The sequence below is a fragment of the Jatropha curcas genome, chromosome 7 (assembly GCF_041381405.1).
Source record: "Jatropha curcas cultivar XTBG-Jc1 chromosome 7, XTBG_Jcur_1.0, whole genome shotgun sequence".
NCBI lineage: Eukaryota > Viridiplantae > Streptophyta > Magnoliopsida > Malpighiales > Euphorbiaceae > Jatropha > Jatropha curcas.
In genome coordinates, this window is record NC_143157.1 from 19,059,859 (window position 1) to 19,080,378 (window position 20,520).

General features: G+C 30.5%; 1 protein-coding gene, 1 long non-coding RNA gene and 1 pseudogene across 2 annotated transcripts; 1 reads left to right on the top strand and 2 right to left on the bottom strand.

Moving 5' to 3' along the window:
• Positions 1 to 2,795: 2,795 nt before the first annotated feature.
• LOC105637044 (uncharacterized) lies at positions 2,796 to 4,136 on the bottom strand. The gene has a single exon (XM_012220442.2). It carries the CDS (start codon positions 4,134 to 4,136, stop codon positions 2,796 to 2,798), a length of 1,341 nt encoding a protein of 446 aa, XP_012075832.2.
• Positions 4,137 to 14,719: 10,583 nt separating this feature from the next.
• Positions 14,720 to 15,886, bottom strand: LOC149494867 (uncharacterized; annotated as a pseudogene).
• A 1,292-nt stretch (positions 15,887 to 17,178) lies between these two features.
• Positions 17,179 to 19,023, top strand: LOC149494868 (uncharacterized). Its single transcript, XR_016321613.1, has 3 exons — positions 17,179 to 17,398; positions 17,629 to 17,753; positions 18,768 to 19,023. It is a non-coding gene; the product is annotated as an uncharacterized LOC149494868 (long non-coding RNA).
• Positions 19,024 to 20,520: the final 1,497 nt, after the last annotated feature.

The window sequence follows — 20,520 nt, forward strand, 5'->3', positions numbered from 1 at the left end:
AAAAGGCGTTTCAGCACAATGGTGAGTTGCGAATAAGCTTGAGCTAGAGCAGCTGCTACCTGGGGATCAGTGGTTGGTAGAAGGGCGAATAGGGGTTGCTGGTTGGCCTCGCCATGGGTGTTGTCTTGGCCTTCCATGTTGAGGTGCTCAGTGGGATCGATAGCCATAGGGATTGAGAAAGACTATGGGGACTTTTCTTTCATTTTTTTAAGGATTGAAGGTGTGTTCCACGCTCACCGCACCAATTGTTAAACTCTCAGAATTTGAGGTGTAGTAAATTGTGAATTAACCGCTCATTGGAGTAAATTTAGGGGATATATACTGGATCTAGGATCATTGTGTCAGGATAATGATTACGAATCTCATATTATCTGTTAGTTAGAGTTTGTTTAGGAGTCTAACATCATTATTTAAATATATTTTGTTATTGTATGTTAATAGTAATATTACACACATTTCGACACTAATATCAATCATTTTTAGAGTTTTTGCCTTTTATATAAAATATCGACTTGATATATAGTTAGCGTGACTTTTAGAACAATAATTTGCATAAATTTCAACTTTTTATTGAATGCTTAATTAATCTAATTTTTTTAGTTGAAGTATTCATTTGAAAATTGAAGTGTTCAATAGGTATAATTTTATAAATTGAAGTGTTTCATAAGTCAAAATAAAAGTTTAGAAAATGTCACAAGGTTAAAGTAACAAAGTTCGGGGTGAATTTATGTATTTGGTCAGTTGAAGATGCATAAGAACTTTCAATAATTTTATCAAATAACATATAAAATTAAATTATTTTTCTTTTTCTTTTTCGTGAATGGTTGCAAATCTTTTTAATAAACTATGTATCCCACTTGCTGCATTCAATCAAAAATAGTGAAACCGATTTTTTTTTTTTTTTTTAATGAAGCCAATATGAAAATATTGTCAAACTTTATCGGTGCATAAGAAAAAAATTTAAATAACTAAATTTAATTATCTAATTGATCTATTATAAGTGGAAAAATTATTAATTATCTTTAATTTTTTCAATTATTAATTAATGTTTAATTTTTTCGCAGTGTTTTGCTTTAATACAATATAATGATAATGATAATAATAATAATAAGAAAAAAATATATATCCTAGAGCTCTTACACCGTCGTTATTCAATATTGTCTATTTTTAATTTTTTTTCTTCCTCCAGAGAAATTTGTTTATGCTAAATAAAAAAGTCACAAGAAATTTGAGAAAGATAATTCATAAATTAGAAAAAAACTATCGTCCTCCTAAGGTCAGTATGAGGTTACTAATTCAACACATGGATGTCTATAAACAAATACACAGATTAAACATTGTCTGAGAGAGGATATTTTATTCTATCATGTCTTGACACAGTAGATATAAGAACTAATAAACAACTTTCAACTTTAAATTTATGCAATGAGATGATACTTACCACCGAACGAAGAAAGCATGATTGGAAGCTCAATAATTTAAAAAAATAAATTCTTGATAGTTAAAAGTAAGAAACAAATTTTTAATAGTCAAAAGTAATTAAAACTAAATATATATAGTTGCATGATAAGGCACCATCCTAATTAAAACAGGACAAAAGACAATTTTCTATATAAAATTAGATTAAACTTTCTAATATAATTTAGATTCGAATAGAAAATTAATTAACTAATAAATATATTATTCAAAGTCTAATTTGAAAACTAAAAACTTAAAAATATATTAATTGGCCTTATCTTTTATGTAGAGGCGTAAGTGGTTATTAATTTGGGTACTAGCTTCCCGTTTTCATTATAGTTTTACATATTTCTGTGCTTTTTTTTTAAATGAATTTTTTTGTGCTTATTAATTTGGGTTTTATGTTCTAGTTTTACATTTTTTTTTGGTCTAATTGGACAAATAGTTAATTCTACGGATTTTTCTATATTATAATCCGAGGTAGCGGACTTTACCTGAGGGTAAAAAGCTTGACTAAGGTCGGTTGGCCCCGTCCCCGTCCCGTTTGGAGAACCTTATGGAACGGCAGTTCTTCTCGCCGTTCAAAGCGCATGAGAGTCTGCATGTGTTAAGCATATCGTTTTTTGGAGAAGGTAAGTGAATTTCAAATTGCATTTTTTGAATCAACCCCGTGTTTATTTTTTGCCAATAAAATCTATCATTTAAAAAAAGTATATTAGAAAATTTAATTAGTATAGAAATATTTATGTTTCCAATAAAAAAAAATTAAAGTTTTAAACTGCATAATTTTCTATTTAGAATTAAATTAAATTACCTAATAAAATTTAAATTCAAATAGAAAATTAATATACTTTTATTTTTCCATCAATAAAATTAAAATTTTCAATAATATTTTTATCCATCTACAAAATTAAGGGGGCGTTTTAGAAACCTACTTCTATATATACTAGCACGGAGCGCACCAACTTCCTAGCAAGCAAGACAAGGTACAAGATGCAATCATTGATAGCAATAAGGCCAATAAGGACATGAACAAGACAATAGTAAACCCAGGATAGCGTAGAAAACATCAAAGAACAATACCGGAATACAATTATTAGGTAAAAGGAAAAAAACATAAGCAACACAAGATACAATCATTGAAAGTAATAAGACCAATAAGGATACGAACAAGACAATAATAAAACCCATAATAGCATAGAAATCATCAAAGAACAATACTCTGATGCAATTATTAGGAAAAAAGAAAAGGCTTCGGCCAGCAAATCTCCAATGGAGACATGGTTGTTTTTTTATCAGCAGCAAAGTTTTACCCAAGCCAACAGGCTTCTCCATGTCTATATCTCTTCTTCTAAGAGACTCTCATAAGAGATATCAAACTTGACAAAAGTATTGACACCAGTAAATATTCCATCAACTTGTCGAGTGATTTCAGTTGTTCCATCATAGAGAGTGTCGCGTTGATCGTAAGTGAAAGGGATGTCAATGGTGCCCCTTTGTACTAACATAGTCACTATTGACCTAGTCATGGGTGGAGTAGTAACCGTCTCACTTGTGCTCAATTCTTTTGATGTTTCTAGAGATTCTCCCCATGAGTATTCTCCTGAGTATGACCCTTCAATCGTAATCCCTGTTTCTCCAATAAATGGAATGTCGGTTGTCATATCGACAGAGACACCTAAACTCCATGAATTACTCTTATTCCAAGTATTGCTCCTAGTTTCTGTGTACGAGAAACTTACATCTCCTACGGTCTCTGTACTATTTTTATTAGTCACATCTTTGGTTATCGAGTCCACAGTGGTCATGTTATATCTCCTGCCATCCTCTATTTGAAAAGTGACATTGTAGATTTCCCTTCTAAGAACAGTGTCTACAACCTCAAGCTGAGCTTCTCGTGTAATTTCAGAAGTGCCAGCGTTAAGGCAATTGGTGTTGCCCTCAGTGGTAAGTCTCTTGCAGAACAAGTTGTTGCCTAGGTTTCGTAGAGCAATTACTTTGCTAGCAACCTTGACAGGCATAAACAATGTGTCTTTATTGTTGTTGGTGGAGTCCCTGCTGTCAGACCATATCCAATTGGGGCTGCGCCTCCAGAACTTGTCATACTGAAGGGACTTTATGCGGACTCTGCCATCATATAATGGGAAGACTTGGTACCGGGCTACCTTACCCCCTATGTCATCGGCGGCAAACTGATTATATTCATGATTATTGACCATATGGGCACGGAGGTATTTGCCATTATCACCTTTGAAAGCGATATACATTGGCAATGTCACGAGGGTGTCCATATCTACTAATTGAATGTCAATATCACCCACTGGGAGAATAGACAGACAATGGGGATGGCTTTGGAAAGATTCGGTCTGCACAAAGAATCCAGTTTGGACATGGCGCAAAGTGTAACCATTTGTAGTGTGATGCGAAGAAAGAAGTTGGAAAAGTGTGCATGACCATTTGGATTTGTCTTCCTCAGGTTCATCAGCTGCCCCAACAATCCAATCGTCTTCTGCAGAAGACCTCACCAAGTACTTATTGTTGTAACAACATCTTATGTGGACCAAGTCATCCGCATCACCAGTCTTTGGGTATTGCAATTCAAATTTCGTGTACGGAGTTCTCAAAATCTCGTCTTCAGAGAACTGGAAGAACCCGCGCACCTTGTCATCTTCATTCATATACCGCAAGTATTTGCTATTGGTGCTAATACTTGTTTTGATTGCAACGAACCTTGGAAGAGCCAACAAAAGAGACATCTCTCTGTCTCTCTCTCCACTTATCTATGTTTTGATCTTAAAAGAGGGGTATTGGTCTTACTTGTTTACTACTTTTCTTGTTGCATGGCTGCTCCAACCCCTCACGCTATTTATAGGCAAAAAGCCTATGAACAGATATTTGCAAGGGTAATTATAAAAGGAAGAAAAAAAAAAATTATGAATCTCCTGAAAATTAGGAACGTCTACATGTTTTATACTGATTATTTTAATTGCAAATATCTGAATCTTGCACAAAATAATTGGCACCGTTATTTTACACATGTTTTTCTTGTTTTTATTCATCTATTGGATGTGAGCTAGGATTGTAGTGTACGTCATCTAGAGCTTTAGTTTAATTTTCAAGAGATCCATAATTATTTTAATAATTTTTTTATTTGAAGAGAATCTAGTTCTCTTCGAACCATCAGCGCCCTGCTTGAATGTCTGAACCTATTTAGCTAACGGAAATTACTCATGGTTCTAATGAACTATGCTCGAAGATTAAAAAAAATAAAATATTCATACAGTCTTTTAAAAATTAACTAAATCTCTGAATCACTTAGATTGTACTTCTAGATCACGTCTAGTCAGTTCCAAACTGAATTTCTTAAGCATGAATTTGAATCATGCACAGGATAACTGAATAATCTAGACTGTTTATTTTAAACCTGTTTTTGCATCTGTTCTAGATATATATCTATGACTTACTAAGTGTAAATTATCAACAAGTTGAGTTTAATTTTTAGAAAATTCGTAAATTTTATTTATTGGATATTTTGAGGATGGCTCTTGTAGAACCATTTGTTCACTAACTAACATATGATAATTCTTTTTAATGCAATAACGGTTACGAAGCATAGACATCTTAAAAGATTTGATGTATTGATGTCGGACATTAACACTCTTTGAACACTCCTGGACATCTTCCTTGTCGTTAATATTACCTGCGGCCCCACCACCGCTAACTACTATATTGTTGCTCAAAATGAGGGAGGGTAGTGCAAGTGGATGTTATGTTGTTATTCAATAACCATAAAGATTCTTTTTCATCCAAGTTATTGGATGGCCTAGGTTGATCCAGAACAAAAAGATAACATATTAAGATCATACATGGATAGAGATTTTAGGAATCAAGATCATACAATATCCAATAATAGAGATTCAATATATATATATATATATATATATATATATATATATATATATATATATATATATATATATATATATATATTCTATAACAGAGAAATTATATTTAAAAAATTTTATAAAATTTATTTGGTTAATGAAAATTTACAAACTATTGTATAACAGAAAAATTATATTAAAAATTTTTAATAAAATTTATTTGGTTAGTGAGAAACAAAGGGAAATATATTATATAAATATTATAAATTTAATCGCATTCTAATTAGGAGTTTAGTCTCATTCGAATTATGATATCAATTAATTATTTATATTATATTAATATTATAAATTTAATCTCATTCTAATTAGGAATTTGTTCTATATCATACCACTATATATATATAGTTTTAATTGTTTTTTATTATCAAAAATTTATTTTGAGATGATTACGAAGAATTATTACATCAAACTCTTGCTAATTTGAAATTATTGAGTTTGCAATCATGTCTTCTTCCTGCGGTAAATATAATCTCATTGTATGAATTAATATCATAATCTGTAGCCTCTAGTGTTATATGTACTGTTAATTATATATTGATTTTATGTTTTAATAACTCTATCTATTTGCAAATGAATAAATTAGTTTTTATTTATATATTTTATTTTCAATGAGAGGTGTTGAGCTTACAATTGGTGTCAAAGGAACAAAACATGAACAATGTATAAAGTTAGATATAAAGAAACTGTACCTCAATAGATAATAAAAGAAAAGCAGTTTATGGGATTAGATTTGCAAGAGCAGTACCTTCTTTTATTGAACTTGAATTTTGCCTTCTACTGTTTCAGTTTTATTTTATACTTCAATGCTTCATTGCTGATCTATTCCTAATATCATAATCCTGATTTCACAGCTAAACTTTTAATTTATTTTTGTACAACTTATTTTATACTTGAATGCTTCTTTTATATACTTATTTTTTTGTACATCTTTTAATTTATTTTAGCTATATAATATTAAAGCATAAGTTTTTGTTTAGATTAAAATAAATATAAGTGGTTAATTTATATTACACTTTATCGTATAAGCTACTTGTAACGCTAATTTTTATATACATAATTATATTTTTATATATTGAAGTGGTTTCAAATGGAATTACAATGGTAGTTATTTTGGGTGCAGTGGTGATGTTAGTTACTAAATATATTAAAGAAAGGTTCTTAGTAATCAATTAATAAAAATTTGTCAATTCACACGCAGCTACTTGTAGGGTACAACAATTATAATATCTCTTGGTTTTATTATTATTATTATTATTATTAAAGAAATAAGTTCTTCTAATTAAATACAGATTTTAAATTTATTGGTTGAAAAAATAAAGAAATCTTCCCTGACTAAAGTTGGAATAGATTAATAATTGAATAGAAATTTTAGTTTTAATTCATATTTTTCTAATAAATTTATTTTTTGTAAGTGTATAATTTATTCTTATAATTTTTTTTATTTGATTATTTTTTACTTTTTTAATATATTGTTTGTAAAAAGATTAAGTCACATATAATTATATCGAGTACACGTATAAAAATGTGAATGAGGGAATATTGGGTTCCTAAAATGCCCCTGTCAAATTTATAAATTGACAAAAATATCATTGGTTGGTTGAAAATTTTATTTGTTGAAAAATGAAAGTAGTTTAATTGTGATTGGTTATGTTGATTTCCTATTTAAATCTAAATTTTATTATGAAGTTTAATCTAATTCTAAATAAAAAATTGTTCAGTTTATTTCCATTTGAATTTAGCTAAAAAAAAAAAAAAATATTATTATTTAAAAATTTCAATTCAATTTTAGCTAACGATTGCTATATGTAAAATTAATATATAATGAAAAATAAGTATCACGTTTTACAAACTATTTTAGCTAACCGTTGAGTTTTTTTTTTTTTTTTTTTTATCTTTTTTATATAAACTAGATGGACTGTATGGACGACGAAAATAGTTTTCTTTCTATTTTCTGTTTTCGTAGAAAATATTATTGCACGTGACAATCGTGGATCAAACAGACAGCCAGCCTGTAAGTTTTATTATCACAGAGGACAATGGTCCAGGTTGATTTCTCTACGGAGTATAAGAGAGACACCTGGCCTTTTTGTTTTTTCTTGCAGGTGCAAACGTGTGGGTGGCTGGGTGGGAGATGAGGATAACATTGTCCGGAGCAACATTGTCAAAAGGTGTGTATATATATATATATATATATATATATATATATCTCAATAAAATATTATATATATTATTAAAATTAAAATTTTAAGCTGTTCACCAATTTCACACACACATATGTTCATTTTATTTAAAATAAATTTAGAAAAATATAAATTTAAAAAATTTGAAAGATTTAATTGTGTGTATTTTATTTGGAATTTATTTTTTTAAAAAATATGTTCAATCAAATCCATTGTTTTGAAAACCGGAGCGGACCAACCGGTTTCACCTATTCGACCGGGAACCAAACAGTGGTCCGGTCCAAATTGCATATCAAAATTGAATGTGTAAAAATTGGCTTGAAACAGTAAACACCGGATAAAAACGGTGAACTAGATCAATTAAAAATCAGTTTGATTCAATTTCCGGGTTTTTACATAAAATATAGGCTTTTTTTTAAAAAAAATTTTGCCTCTTAAAAATTAGGTCCACTGATTTTTTAATTTTTGAATTTTTTTTATTTCTAAACCCAAAGTCTTAATATGTTAATTAAAATAATTAAATTGCCTAACACGTATGAAAAATAATAAATATATTTTATGGTAATTAACTAATTTTTTTAGTATCAAATTTCTTCATATTTTATTCTTTTTCTTCAAAATTATTTACTAATTTTTTTATGCTTTTTGTAAAATCCAAATTTGAAACTATTTTTTATTTGCGATCAAATTTTTTTTTAAAACTATATTTTTAATTTTATTTTAATAAATATATTTAAAATGCTATATTGAACCTAGTCAAACCTTCCGGTTTACTGAATCCCTACCTTCACCGATTCATCGACTGATCTGGTGCTTGGAACAATGATCAAATCATATAAACATAGAGAAAAATATTAATAAAATCAACATACTTTTTTCATTTTTTGTCTCTCTCCTGAATAAAATATTATGTGTTTTTTTTTAAAAAAAATATCCAATCAAATCATACACATATAAAGAAAAAAAAGAATATTAACAAAAAAATATACTTTTTTATTTCTCTCTGAAATAAAATATTTTAAATTATAATTAAAATATAATCAAATATTTAAAAAATAAAATATAAAAATTTTCAAATGTCTCCTTATCATATATATTTATTAAAAATAATAAAATTTAAAATTTTGAAATGCTTAATAATCTATATGTATTTATTTAAAAGATAATTTATGTAAATATATCCAATTGTTATGAAATATAAGAAATAGAAAGAATCGATAAAATAAGAGAGAGTGGAGAGAAATTGATTTCTTGTATTAGGATCTTAGTTGCCTAATCCAAAAGATTAAGCAACTATTTATAGAATACAAAATATGATCCAAAAAACACAAACTTACACATTAAAAGATATAATCTTTCATCCTAAAGGATACAACCTTACAAACTAAAGGACATAACTATTCATCCTAAAAGATATAACCTTTTATTCCAAAGGACATAACTTTTGAAGAAATATATAATTTTCTTTTATAAACTTAATGGACATCTATTATATTATATAGCATTTATAACACTCCCCTTGGATGCACATTACATAAAGAATATGCCTTGTTAAAACCTTATTAGGAAAAAACCCAGTGGGAAAGAAATCCAAGTGAAAGAAAAAGAGTACAATATTCTTTGTGTCTTAAAAATTTATTTCTCCCCCTGATTGCATTTAGAACATTAAGCTGACGCATACTGATCTTGTATACCATTTTCTTGAATGTTGAAGTTGGTAGGAAAACTTGGTAAATAAATTTGCCATATTGTCACTTAAACGAATCTGTTGTATATTAATATCATCATTCTTTAGAAGATCATATGTGGAAAAGAACTTTAGTGATATATGTTTGGTTCTATCGCTTTTAATGAATCCTCCCTTTAACTTGGCTATACAAGCTGCATTATCTTCATATAACACTGTGGGTAAATTTTTGCAAGATAAATCATATTTTTCTCGACTAAAATGAATCATGGATCTCAACCAAATGCATTCTCGACTTGCTTCATGACTAGCTATTATTTCTACATGATTTGCAAAACCAATAAATTTGGACTAGATTCATTCAAAAAAAAAAAAAAAAAAAAACTCATATCAATTGTCCCTTTCAAATATCTCAAAATATGCTTGATCCCATTCCAGTGCCTTCGAGTAGGAGTAGAACTATATCTTGCAAGTAAATTAACAGAAAATGTTATATCTGGTCTCGTAGTATTGGCAAGATACGTTAATGCACCAATTGCACTTAGATATGGTACTTCAAGACCAAAAATTTCCTCGTTCTTTTTTGGAGGTCGAAATGGATCTTTATTTAAATCAAGTGATCGAAACACCATTGGACTACTAAATGGATGAGCTATGTCCATACAAAATCATTTTAAAATCTTTTTTGTATAGAGATTGATGAATTAAAATTTCTTATGGTAAATGCTCAATCTATAAACCGAGACAAAATTTTATCTTTCCTAGGTCTTTCATTTCAAATTCTTTCTTTGAATACTTAATTGCATTTTGAAGCTCTTCTGGAGTTCCAATAAAATGTATCTCATCAACATATATAGCAATAACAACTAATTCAGATGTTGATCTTTTAATAAAAACACATGGACAAATTGAATCATTTATATAACCTTCCTTTATTAGATATTTACTGAGGCGATTGTACTACATGTGCCTAGATTGCTTTAATCCATACAAAGACCTTTGTAATTTGATTGAATATAATTCTCTGGAATTTGACTTATATGCTTCGGGCATTTTAAATCCTTCAGGGATTTTCACATAAATGTCATTATCAAGTGAGCCATATAGATAGGCTGTAACCACATCCATTAAATGCATTTCAAGTTTTTCATGTACTGCTAAACTGATAAGGTACCGAAAAGTAATTGCATCCTTAACAGGAGAATATGTTTCTTTATAATCAATACTAGGTCTTCGTGAAAATCCTTGTGCCACATGACGTGCTATACACCTTGTAATTTCATTATGCTCATTTCGCTTTCGCACAAAAACCCATTTGTATCCTATTGGTTTCACACACTTTGGTGTCTCGACTATTGGTCCAAAAACTGCACATTTGGAAAGTGAATTTAATTAAGATTGAATTACATCTTTCCATTCTTGCCAATCATGCCTTTGTTGACATTCTTTAATAGATTGAGGCGCAATATCTTCACTATCTTTCATAACATCAAGTGCAACATTGTAAGCAAAAACATCATCAATTTCTGTTCTCACTCGATTAGGATTTCTTCCTGCTCTGAGAAAACTTACTGATTTTTCCTCATTTTCTTGATGTTCATGTAAATGATTTTCTTCAGGAATATCATCATGAACAATAATATCTTGATCCATTTCATTTGATTCTTCAACAGTGCTACTAGGAGTATTTAATGTTTTCTTCTTTTTAGAATTTTTGTCTTTAGAACCCAATGGTCTATCACGCTTCTGGCGTACATTAGATTCATTAGCTATAGCACTAGTGGATGGTCTTGCAGGGACGTCAATTCAAACTAGAACATCAGTAGTTGAATATATGATTTGCTATTCATTTTGAATCAATAAATGCGTCTAGCATTTTATTTGCTATTCTTTGCAAATTGATGATCTTTTTAGCCTCTTGCTCACATATAACTGCACGAGGATCAAGATGATATAAAGATGAAACTTTCCATTCAAGTTCCCTTTTATTTCCTTTTTCTCTCCCCTTAATTCTGGAAAAATTATTTCATCAAATTGATAGTCAGCAAAACGAGCTGTAAATAAATCTCCTGTCAATGGTTCGAGGTAACGAATAATAGGCGGTGATTCATACCCAATATATATTCCTAACCTTCTCTGAGGATCCATTTTGGTACGTTGTGGTAATGCTATTGGCACATATAGCACATCTAAAAATTCTTAGATGAGAGATATTCGATTCATGACCAAAAGCCAATTGTAATGGGGAGAATTAATTATAATTTATTGGCCTAAGGCGAACAAGTGTTGCTGCATGAAGAATAGCATGGCCCCAAACAGAAGTTGGTAATTTTATTCTCATAAGTAATGGTCTTGCAATCAATTGGAGACATTTAATAAATGACTCTGCTTTGGGTCCCGTATATGTATGGCACAACCCAAGAGGGGGGGGTGAATTGGGTTTTCTAAAAACAGATATAAAATTTTAGAATTTCTAAACAAATATAGAATTCTAAGTGCAGCGGAAAAACAAAGAACTTTGTGAGAATAGAATATGGATTAGAATCACCTCACAATGTTCTATTCATAAAAGATAGAAAGTCTGTGCAACGTGCAGCTATTAATTAGAACTGCTTGACACTGACTTATTCAATATTAAAACTTCTTTATGAAGGAAAGCTATTGAAATTAGAACTTCCTCATAAAGTTTAGAAAATCACATAAGACTGTTTGAGAGACAGTTATTGAATTTAGAACTACTTCACAAAGCCTTAATCAAGTATCAGAACTACTTTACGATGGAAAGCTATTTGTAATTAGAACTTCCTCATAAAGTTTAGAAAATCAATTAGAAACCCAAGCAGTGAAATATACTGTGAATAGAAGAACGATTAGAACATGGTATGTTCACTTATTAGAATTCCAGAGTTCTAATGCTCAAAAAAGATAAGACTTATTACAGTTTTAGAACATCAAATTCATTTTCAACTTAAGCATTTCTAAAATGTAAACAGAGGTGTAATAAAAGCAGTATCAAGCAAACTTCAGAAATTAAAAGATGAACACAGTGATTTATAGTGGTTCGGCACTAACTCACCTACAGCCACTCCTCAAGACGCATCTTGAGATTCTCAACTATGTTATCTCTTTTCAAAGGTAAGAGACAAACCAACAGTACAAGGCAATAGATCAACACCTAGATCTACCCTTTTATCCCATTAGATTTTCCAAAGGTTCTAGTTAACCTCAACCCTTTCTGTTTTTGGCAGAGTATAGAAACTCAATTCAAGACATTAAAATCTCACACAAGGAGAAGGTCGCTTGATAACCTCTTTCACAATAGCTTATCACCCAAGCTATTACACAAATGTTTATCAAATAAAAGCCTGTCTACTATAGATAACAGAATCTAAATAGACAGAAAGAAACGCACATATAAGCACAGGAAAAACAGTTTACCAGATTAGAAAATCGTTTAGAACTCAGAACCGTTTTTCAAAAGTAGTTGTAAAAATTCTTTTCTCTTTAAAGATAAAAACGTTAAGTGTAAAGATGAAAAGAAAAATGGGGGGTAGAGAGTAAGTTTTGAGAGATAAAGATTTGATCAATGAGAGAATGCTCTTAAAACAAAAACTCTTATTTCCACCATAGCTCAAGACGTGAAAGCTCCTATTTATAGGGAGCATCGTGTCCCTTGCTTTTGGAAAGTGGACATTTCATTTAAAATCAAAATATCTTCTTTCCTTATTTAGAAGATATGAGAATCTTTGTTACCAAAAATTTATTTTATCCTTTTTGGTAAGAGAATAAAACACGATTTTGCTTTCCTTTAAACAAAAGATTTTCGATAGCATTATTTGGAAAATATTTTTACGGAAGGATGCTCTTACTAAAAACGAAAAGGATTCTCCTTCGCTTTTAAGGTAAGAAAATAATTTTAAATACTTTAGATTTTTCAAAAGATGTTTCCGAAAAGTGTATGATTTTATTACCAAAAACATTAGAGAAATAATCTCTTTAGTTTTAGGAAATTAAATCATTTCGATTTAAGGAATATTTTTCGAAAACAAATAAAATATTTTTACGAAAGAAATTATTTTGAAGAATCTAATTTTTCGAAAAAATATTTTTGAAAGAAAACTTAATTTATTTGCTCATATATGGATTTTCTCTCTATCCAACAAAGTATCCTAAATACCTAGCTACTAGGATCTTCGAATAACTTCATACTCAATGTAGGACTTGCCTTGTACGATTTCTTTCCATAGTGATTCTGCATAAAATAAAATTAGCACAAATAGCATAATTTAAATTTATTTTTTTTGTATTAATCATCAAAATCTGAGATTAGAAATTGACCCTTGAGCCAACATCTGCTAGGTCATTTTGTGTATGAACATATGCCACAGGATGTTCAATAGTTATTCCAATTGATAAACAATATTCATAAAAAGCACGAGATGACAATTATGCAGCATTATCAAGACAAATAGATTTAATTGGATGATCTGAAAACTTAGCCCGTAATTAAATTATTTGCACAAGTAATCTCGCAAATGTCAGGTTGTGAGATGATAATAAGCACACATAAGACCATCTTGAAGATGCGTATATTAGGACCATAAAATATCTAAATTGTCCACTCGGTGGATGTATAGGTCCACAAATATCCCCATGAATATGTTCTAAAAATGCAGGTGATTTATTTCCAACCTTGGTTGGTGATGGTCTAATAATTAATTTGACTTGATAACAAGCAGCATAAGGAAAATCTTCATTTGTAAGAATCTTCTGGTTCTTTAAAGGATGGCCATATCAATTATTAATTATTCTTCACATCATTATAGATCCGGGATGTCCCAATCGATTATGCTAAAGTATGGAAATATTTGGATCCGTAAACTTTTGGTTTACTATAGAATATGTCTCAATTGCGCTAATCTTAGCATAGTACAAACTGGATGATAAAGTTGATAGTTTTTCCTATACACATTTCTTTCGTGAGACATTACCAATAATGCAAAGATATCCAATATTCATTTCATCTATTGTTTCAATATGGTATCCATCTCTGCAAATATCTTTGAAACTCAATAAATTTCTTCGAGTTTTGGAAGAAAACAATGCATTATGTATAACAAATTTTGTTCCCTCAATTAGAAATATGGTGGCTCTTCCAGAACCTTAATTAAATTTGTACTGCCAGATGTTGTATTAACACTTGTTTTTTCCATAGCAAATGAGAAAAATATTTTTTATTTTTTAATATGGTACGCATAGTTGCACTATCAATTAGACACATATCTTCATCATTGAAGTTTAATCCAAATAAAAATTTTGAAACATCCATATTATCTTCAAAAGAAAGATGATACACAATATGAGAGATATATGATGTAAAATTGTATGCAAAATTTAAAATAATAAATAAAGCATATAACATTATTTATATTGCATGATAAAGGGTAAAAATTTTAGGAAATTACTTGACAATGTTAATAGAAAACTAGACATACACAAAACCATTTAAATAATTAGCTAGCAATTTTATCATCAATCAAATGATCAATCTTCCTATCAGGGTGTTCAAAAATCTGCCACATCCAGATGTGTTATATCAATCTCAGCATCATTAGCATTTAAAAAAATATTTATTTTTGCATTTTTGTCTTTCTATTTCAATGATGCTTGATAATGATCAACTAAATATTTTGGTGTATGACAGGTAAGAGTCCAATGCCCCTTTGCACCACATCTAAAGCATAATTCCTCTAATTTTTATATGACATTATTTCTTATTTCTCATCTTTCTTTTTCCACTTCTGGTGGTGAGAATTTAATAAAGTACGGGTACGATCATTGCGATTGTAATATATATTTCTTTCTCGACCATGACTACGACCGCGGCCAAGGTGACGACTGGGACCATGACTTTTTCCATATTTAGAATAGTGAGCAGAAACCTCATTCATTTCAAGGAATGAGGTAGAGCCAGTCGATCGATTTTCGTGATTTTTCATTAATAATTCATTATTTTATTCAGCCATAAGAAGACATGAAATCAGTTCATAATATTTCTCAAAGGCTTTCTCTCGATATTGCTATAGCAGGAGCAAATTTGAGGCATGAAAAGTGGCGAACGTTTTTTCTAACATATCTTTATCAGTAATATTTTCTCCATACAGTTTTAATTGAGAAGTTAGTCTAAATATAGTAGAATTATACTCACAGATTGGTTTGAAATCTTGCAGCCTGAAGTGCATCCAATCATACCTTGCTTTTGGAAGAACAACCATTTTTTTTATGATTATACCTTTCTTTCAAATTATTCCACAAGATAAGAGGATCCTTAACGGTTAGATATTCAATTTTCAATCTTTCATCGAGGTGATGGCGAAGGAAAATAATTGCTTTGACACGGTCTTGTTTTGATGCTTGATTTTTATTTTTGATGGTGTCTCCAAGACCCATTACATCTAAGTGAATTTCAGCATCCAATATCCATGACAGATAATTCTTGCCCAAAATATCAAGAGCATCAAATTCAAGTTTTGAAAGGTTTGTCATAAAGAAGAAAGAAGGAAGTAAAATTTATTTTACCTTAAAGTTAAGTCAAAATAGGTGCGCAAAATGACAGAGCCTTGTGCTGATAACGTATTATGAAATATAAAAAATAGAAAGAATAGATAAAATAGTTAAGAGGAGAGAGAAATTGATTTCCTATATTAGGATCTTGTTGCCTAATCCAAAGGATTAAGTAACTATTTATAGGATACAAAATATGATCCAAAAGACATAACCTTACACATTAAAGGATATAATCCTTCATCCTAAAGGACACAACCTTACAAACTAAAGGATATAACCATTCATCCTAAAGGACATTACCCTTTATGCTAAAGGACATAACTTTTGGAGAAATAAATAATTTTCTTTAATAAACTTCATGGACATCCATTATATTATGTAGTATTTATAACATCGATCAACTACTAAAATGTAATTTTTTAATTGGGTATGACTAAAGTTATTTTAGGATATTTTAATTTCATTAAGTGCACTATCGGAAATCTCATTATTTCCCTCTATTCCCACATTTATATACACTACTAGTCATTTGTACAACGTGCATTGCCATTGACTATGCTCATTATATACTTATTTTTTGTACAACTTTTAATTTGTTTTAGCTATATAATATTAAAGCATAAGTTTTTGTTTAGATTAAAATAAATATAAGTGGTTAATTTGTATTACACTTTATCGTATAAGCTACTTGTAACGCTACTTTTGTTGGCTCAAGGGTCAAATTCTTATCTCGAGATTTTGATGATTAAAGCAAAACAAATAAATTTAAATTATTTTATTTGTACTAATATTATTTTAAGCATATTTAAATATGGAAAATAATAAACAAGGCAAAATCCTACAAATCTAAGGACAATCTGAAACACCCTGAATTTTTATTTTCAAAACTTTGGAATTTTTATTAAATCAAAAACCCGAATTTTTGGATAGTATGGGTTGTTAAGACCGAGCAAGTTTAACTTGAGCCTGAATTTGAATTGGGCCCAAGCCCAATAACAGACTGTCCGGAAATTTTGATGAAATAAAATGGAACTCTACGATATAAACTAATTATCCTAAATTAATTTATTATTATCATTATTTGTTGTACTATTAGAAAGTAAATTGAAGCGATGTTTTATGATCCAACTAAATAATTAGATAAATTAAACCGGACCTAAAAATCCATTAACTATGTCGAAACCACACGAATAATCGAAAAATCGAGCGAAAAACTCAAAAACCAAACGAAATGAGACCAAATCACTGAATCGGACCGAACCGGTTTGAATCGAACCGGACCGGCCCATTTCCTTTCTTTTCTTTTTCTTTTCTTTTCTTCCTTCTCCTTCTTCAATAGCGTGACCACCTCCTCCTCCTCCTCCTCCCTCTTCTTCGATCTCCTTCCTCCGGCCACCAAATTCGGCAAATGAATACTCTAAAAACATCTACTCAACGCGAGGAAGAAGATTATAGCGTAGATTTGAATTGAAATTGTGTCTATTTTGAAGGGGAAGAACTTGAAGTTTTGGACACCCTTTTTCCGGCGATTCACGCCGTTTCAGGCAAGCCTAGGGCTCAAGGTGAGTACCAAATGACTCCTCTCTTCTTCCTCTTTCATTTGATGGCCTCCTCGTCGACTGTAATGGCCGGAATCGGAAAACCCAAAATGGGTATCACCAAACCTTTCCGATCAATTTCCGGCCAAATAGTTCGTACCCACCTTGATTTGAATACATATTAATAATCTTCTCATCGAAACGAATAAAATGATATATTGTTTGTTAATTTTGGTGATGATTTGAATTTTCAGCCACCGTGCACGGCGGTCGGCGGCGGCGGTCAGGTGACCGGCCGGCGGCACTCCGGCGAGGCCCCGAGAGATAGAATCCTCTTCTCTTCGCGCTGATCATGGAATCGTCGCCCGATTCCCAATGGGTATGTTCTAAGACTCAATTCTTAATTTTTATATATATAAAAAGAATTAATTGACTAATGAATTTAATCGAGTTACTAAATAGACTAAATTTTAATTAACAACATAATTAATAAGTTTATTTAGATCAGTTCTATAAATTGGTACATAATAAATATAGTGCTTTGATTATTTATTATCTTTATTATTCATTTAATTATTTACATATTTATTTATTTATTTTCATTATTATTGTTAATATTGCTATTTATTTTATTATTGTTGTTTATTGTTAATACTATTTATTTATTTATTTATTTGCATTGATTTTGGATGTTTGATTAATTGTGTTGTGATAATGCTATGCTTTGTTTGTGTGGAATTGGGATGAAGTGGGTCACCATGGGTTTGTGAGACCGTTACCGTTATGTGGATCCTGATTATCGTTACCGTTATATATACCGTTACCGTTATATGGATCCATTACAGTTAGCCGGGTAAATGGGAGATCGGCGCCCCCGTGTGCACCTACCGTTACCGTTACCGTTAACCACAGGTTGGCTTCTCGTCGTTGCGCACCGGACAGTCTAGATTTGATCGCTGCCCGCAGGGTGGCCTCCTGTTGTGAGCGCTTGATGATCTAGATTGGATGGAGACCACCGGGTTGCCTCCTGTTGGTATGAAAAAGAAAAGAGAGGATAGAAAAACAATGAGAGGGCTGGTCAAGTGAGGATTAGACCGGTCGGCCAGTATGGGGGATCGGCTCCCTGGTGCACACGTGAGAGGATGAGCCATGTGGGAGGACGGCTCATCGGGGGTTTCGGTGACTCCACTGACCAATTTCCACGTGATGTGATTATATGAAGATGTTAATAATTGTGAGTGCTGGTGATATGCCAATTGTGTGACTGGCTGTGTGAACATATAACTAGTCGGATGACTAGATTGATATATTTATACATTTGTGTGAATGCGTGTGTTGTGCAATAATTATTATTCTTTAACAAACTCACATCTCTTTTGTTTAAATCTTTCAGGAAGTAGCTCTTTCTAAGTCCCAGCTATAACTCTACTCTTTCACTGTTAGAAAAGAGTTCTCTAATTTTAGTATCGATCTATTAAATAGATAAATGTCCGAAGACTTATCTGTATTCATTTGTTAGTGAACTCCGCAGTTATAGGATTTGTATATTTTTAGTCGTATATTATTATAGATGAAATCATTCTGTGAGCATATATTATAAATATTGTATTGTAAGCAGGGTAATTTGTAAATGTTTAAGATGTTTTAAATTTGGCCCGAGGTTTAATAGAATCTTGCGGTTTATTTTCCAATCAGTATGGGCTGAATGTTAAAAAAAATTATATTGAGATAGTAAATTTTTAGTGTTTCAGGCTTACTACGGGCCTCGGGGGCCTTAAGCTTACCTGGGCCCTAGTGCCGGTCCGGCCCATGGATTCGGGTCGTGACACAATCAAATATCATGAAGACCATTGAAGATTTTAGTGGTTAGCTCTTTAGGATTTGTTGTAGGATAGAAAGAATGTCCATTTATAAGCATAAAAATAATTTTTCTCTCCTTATCAAAAATATTTTCGAAAATATTATCTTAAGAAGTCAAAGCTTTCGTTCCTTAACTCTCTTACCTAAAATGGAAGATATTATGTCTCGATCATTTTGGTAACAAATTTCTTAGAAAAAGCTTTTCTCTTTTTTCAAAAAATATCTTCATAAAAATTCAAATTTTATTCACTTACCTAAATGGAAGAGACTTTGTCTCAATCGTTTTTGGTAATAGAATAATTCAAAAGAGGTTTTTATGCTTTTATTTTCAAAAATTAATTTTTAAGGAAATATCAAAATCTTGCATTTATTTGTTTAGCTAAATGAAAGAGATTTTGTCTCAATCATTTTTGGTAATAGAATATTTCGAAAAAGATTTTTTCGTATTCTTAATTTCGAAAATTATGTTTTAAAAGGAAAGTTTAAAAATCTTCTCTTATTCACTTACCTTAAAAGAAAAGATATTAACTCAAAGAATTTTTGGTAACAAAGATCTCCGTATCTTCTAAATTTGGAAAGTCAATATTCTGATTTGAAAAGACGAGGTCTTACTTTCTAAAATGGGATTCTCATCCCTCTCTATAAAAGGCGTCTTTCTCTTTAAATGAAAAAAAAAGGTTGTTTTAAGAGCATATGTCCATTGATCGAATCTTTTATGTGTCAAAACTTACTCTCAACCCCCTTATTTCTCTTCATCTTATTACTTCACGTTTTATCTTTAAAAGAGAAAAGAAATTTTATAACACTTCTTTTGAAAAATAGTTCTAATCTCTAAAATGATTTTCTAATCTTAAACTTTGTTTTTCCTATGCTTATATTTGCATTTATGTTTGTCTATTTAGATTCTGTAATCTTTTGTAGACAGGTTTTTATTTGAAAACATTTGTGTAATAGCTTAGGTGAAAAGCTAGTGTGAAATAGGTTATCAAGCGACCTTCTCCGTGAGAGAGATTCTAATGTCTTGATTTAAGTTTCTATTCTCTGCCGAAAATAGAAAGGGTTGAGGTTAACTAGATTATTCAGAAAATCTAGTCGGACAAAGGGTAGATCTAGGAGTTGATCTATTGCCTTGTACTATTGGTTTGTCTCTTACCCTTGAAAAGAGATAACATAGTTGATGATCTCAAGATGAGTCTTGGAGAGTGGATGTAGGCGAGTTAGTGCCGAACCACTATAAATCACTGTGTTAATTTTTTTATTTTCTGAAGTTCTGCTTGATACTATCT

Coding starts and splice junctions, on each gene's coding strand:
- LOC105637044 (XM_012220442.2), bottom strand. CDS start 4,136: ATGAATGAAGATGACAAGGTGCGCGGGTTCTTCCAGTTCTCTGAAGAC.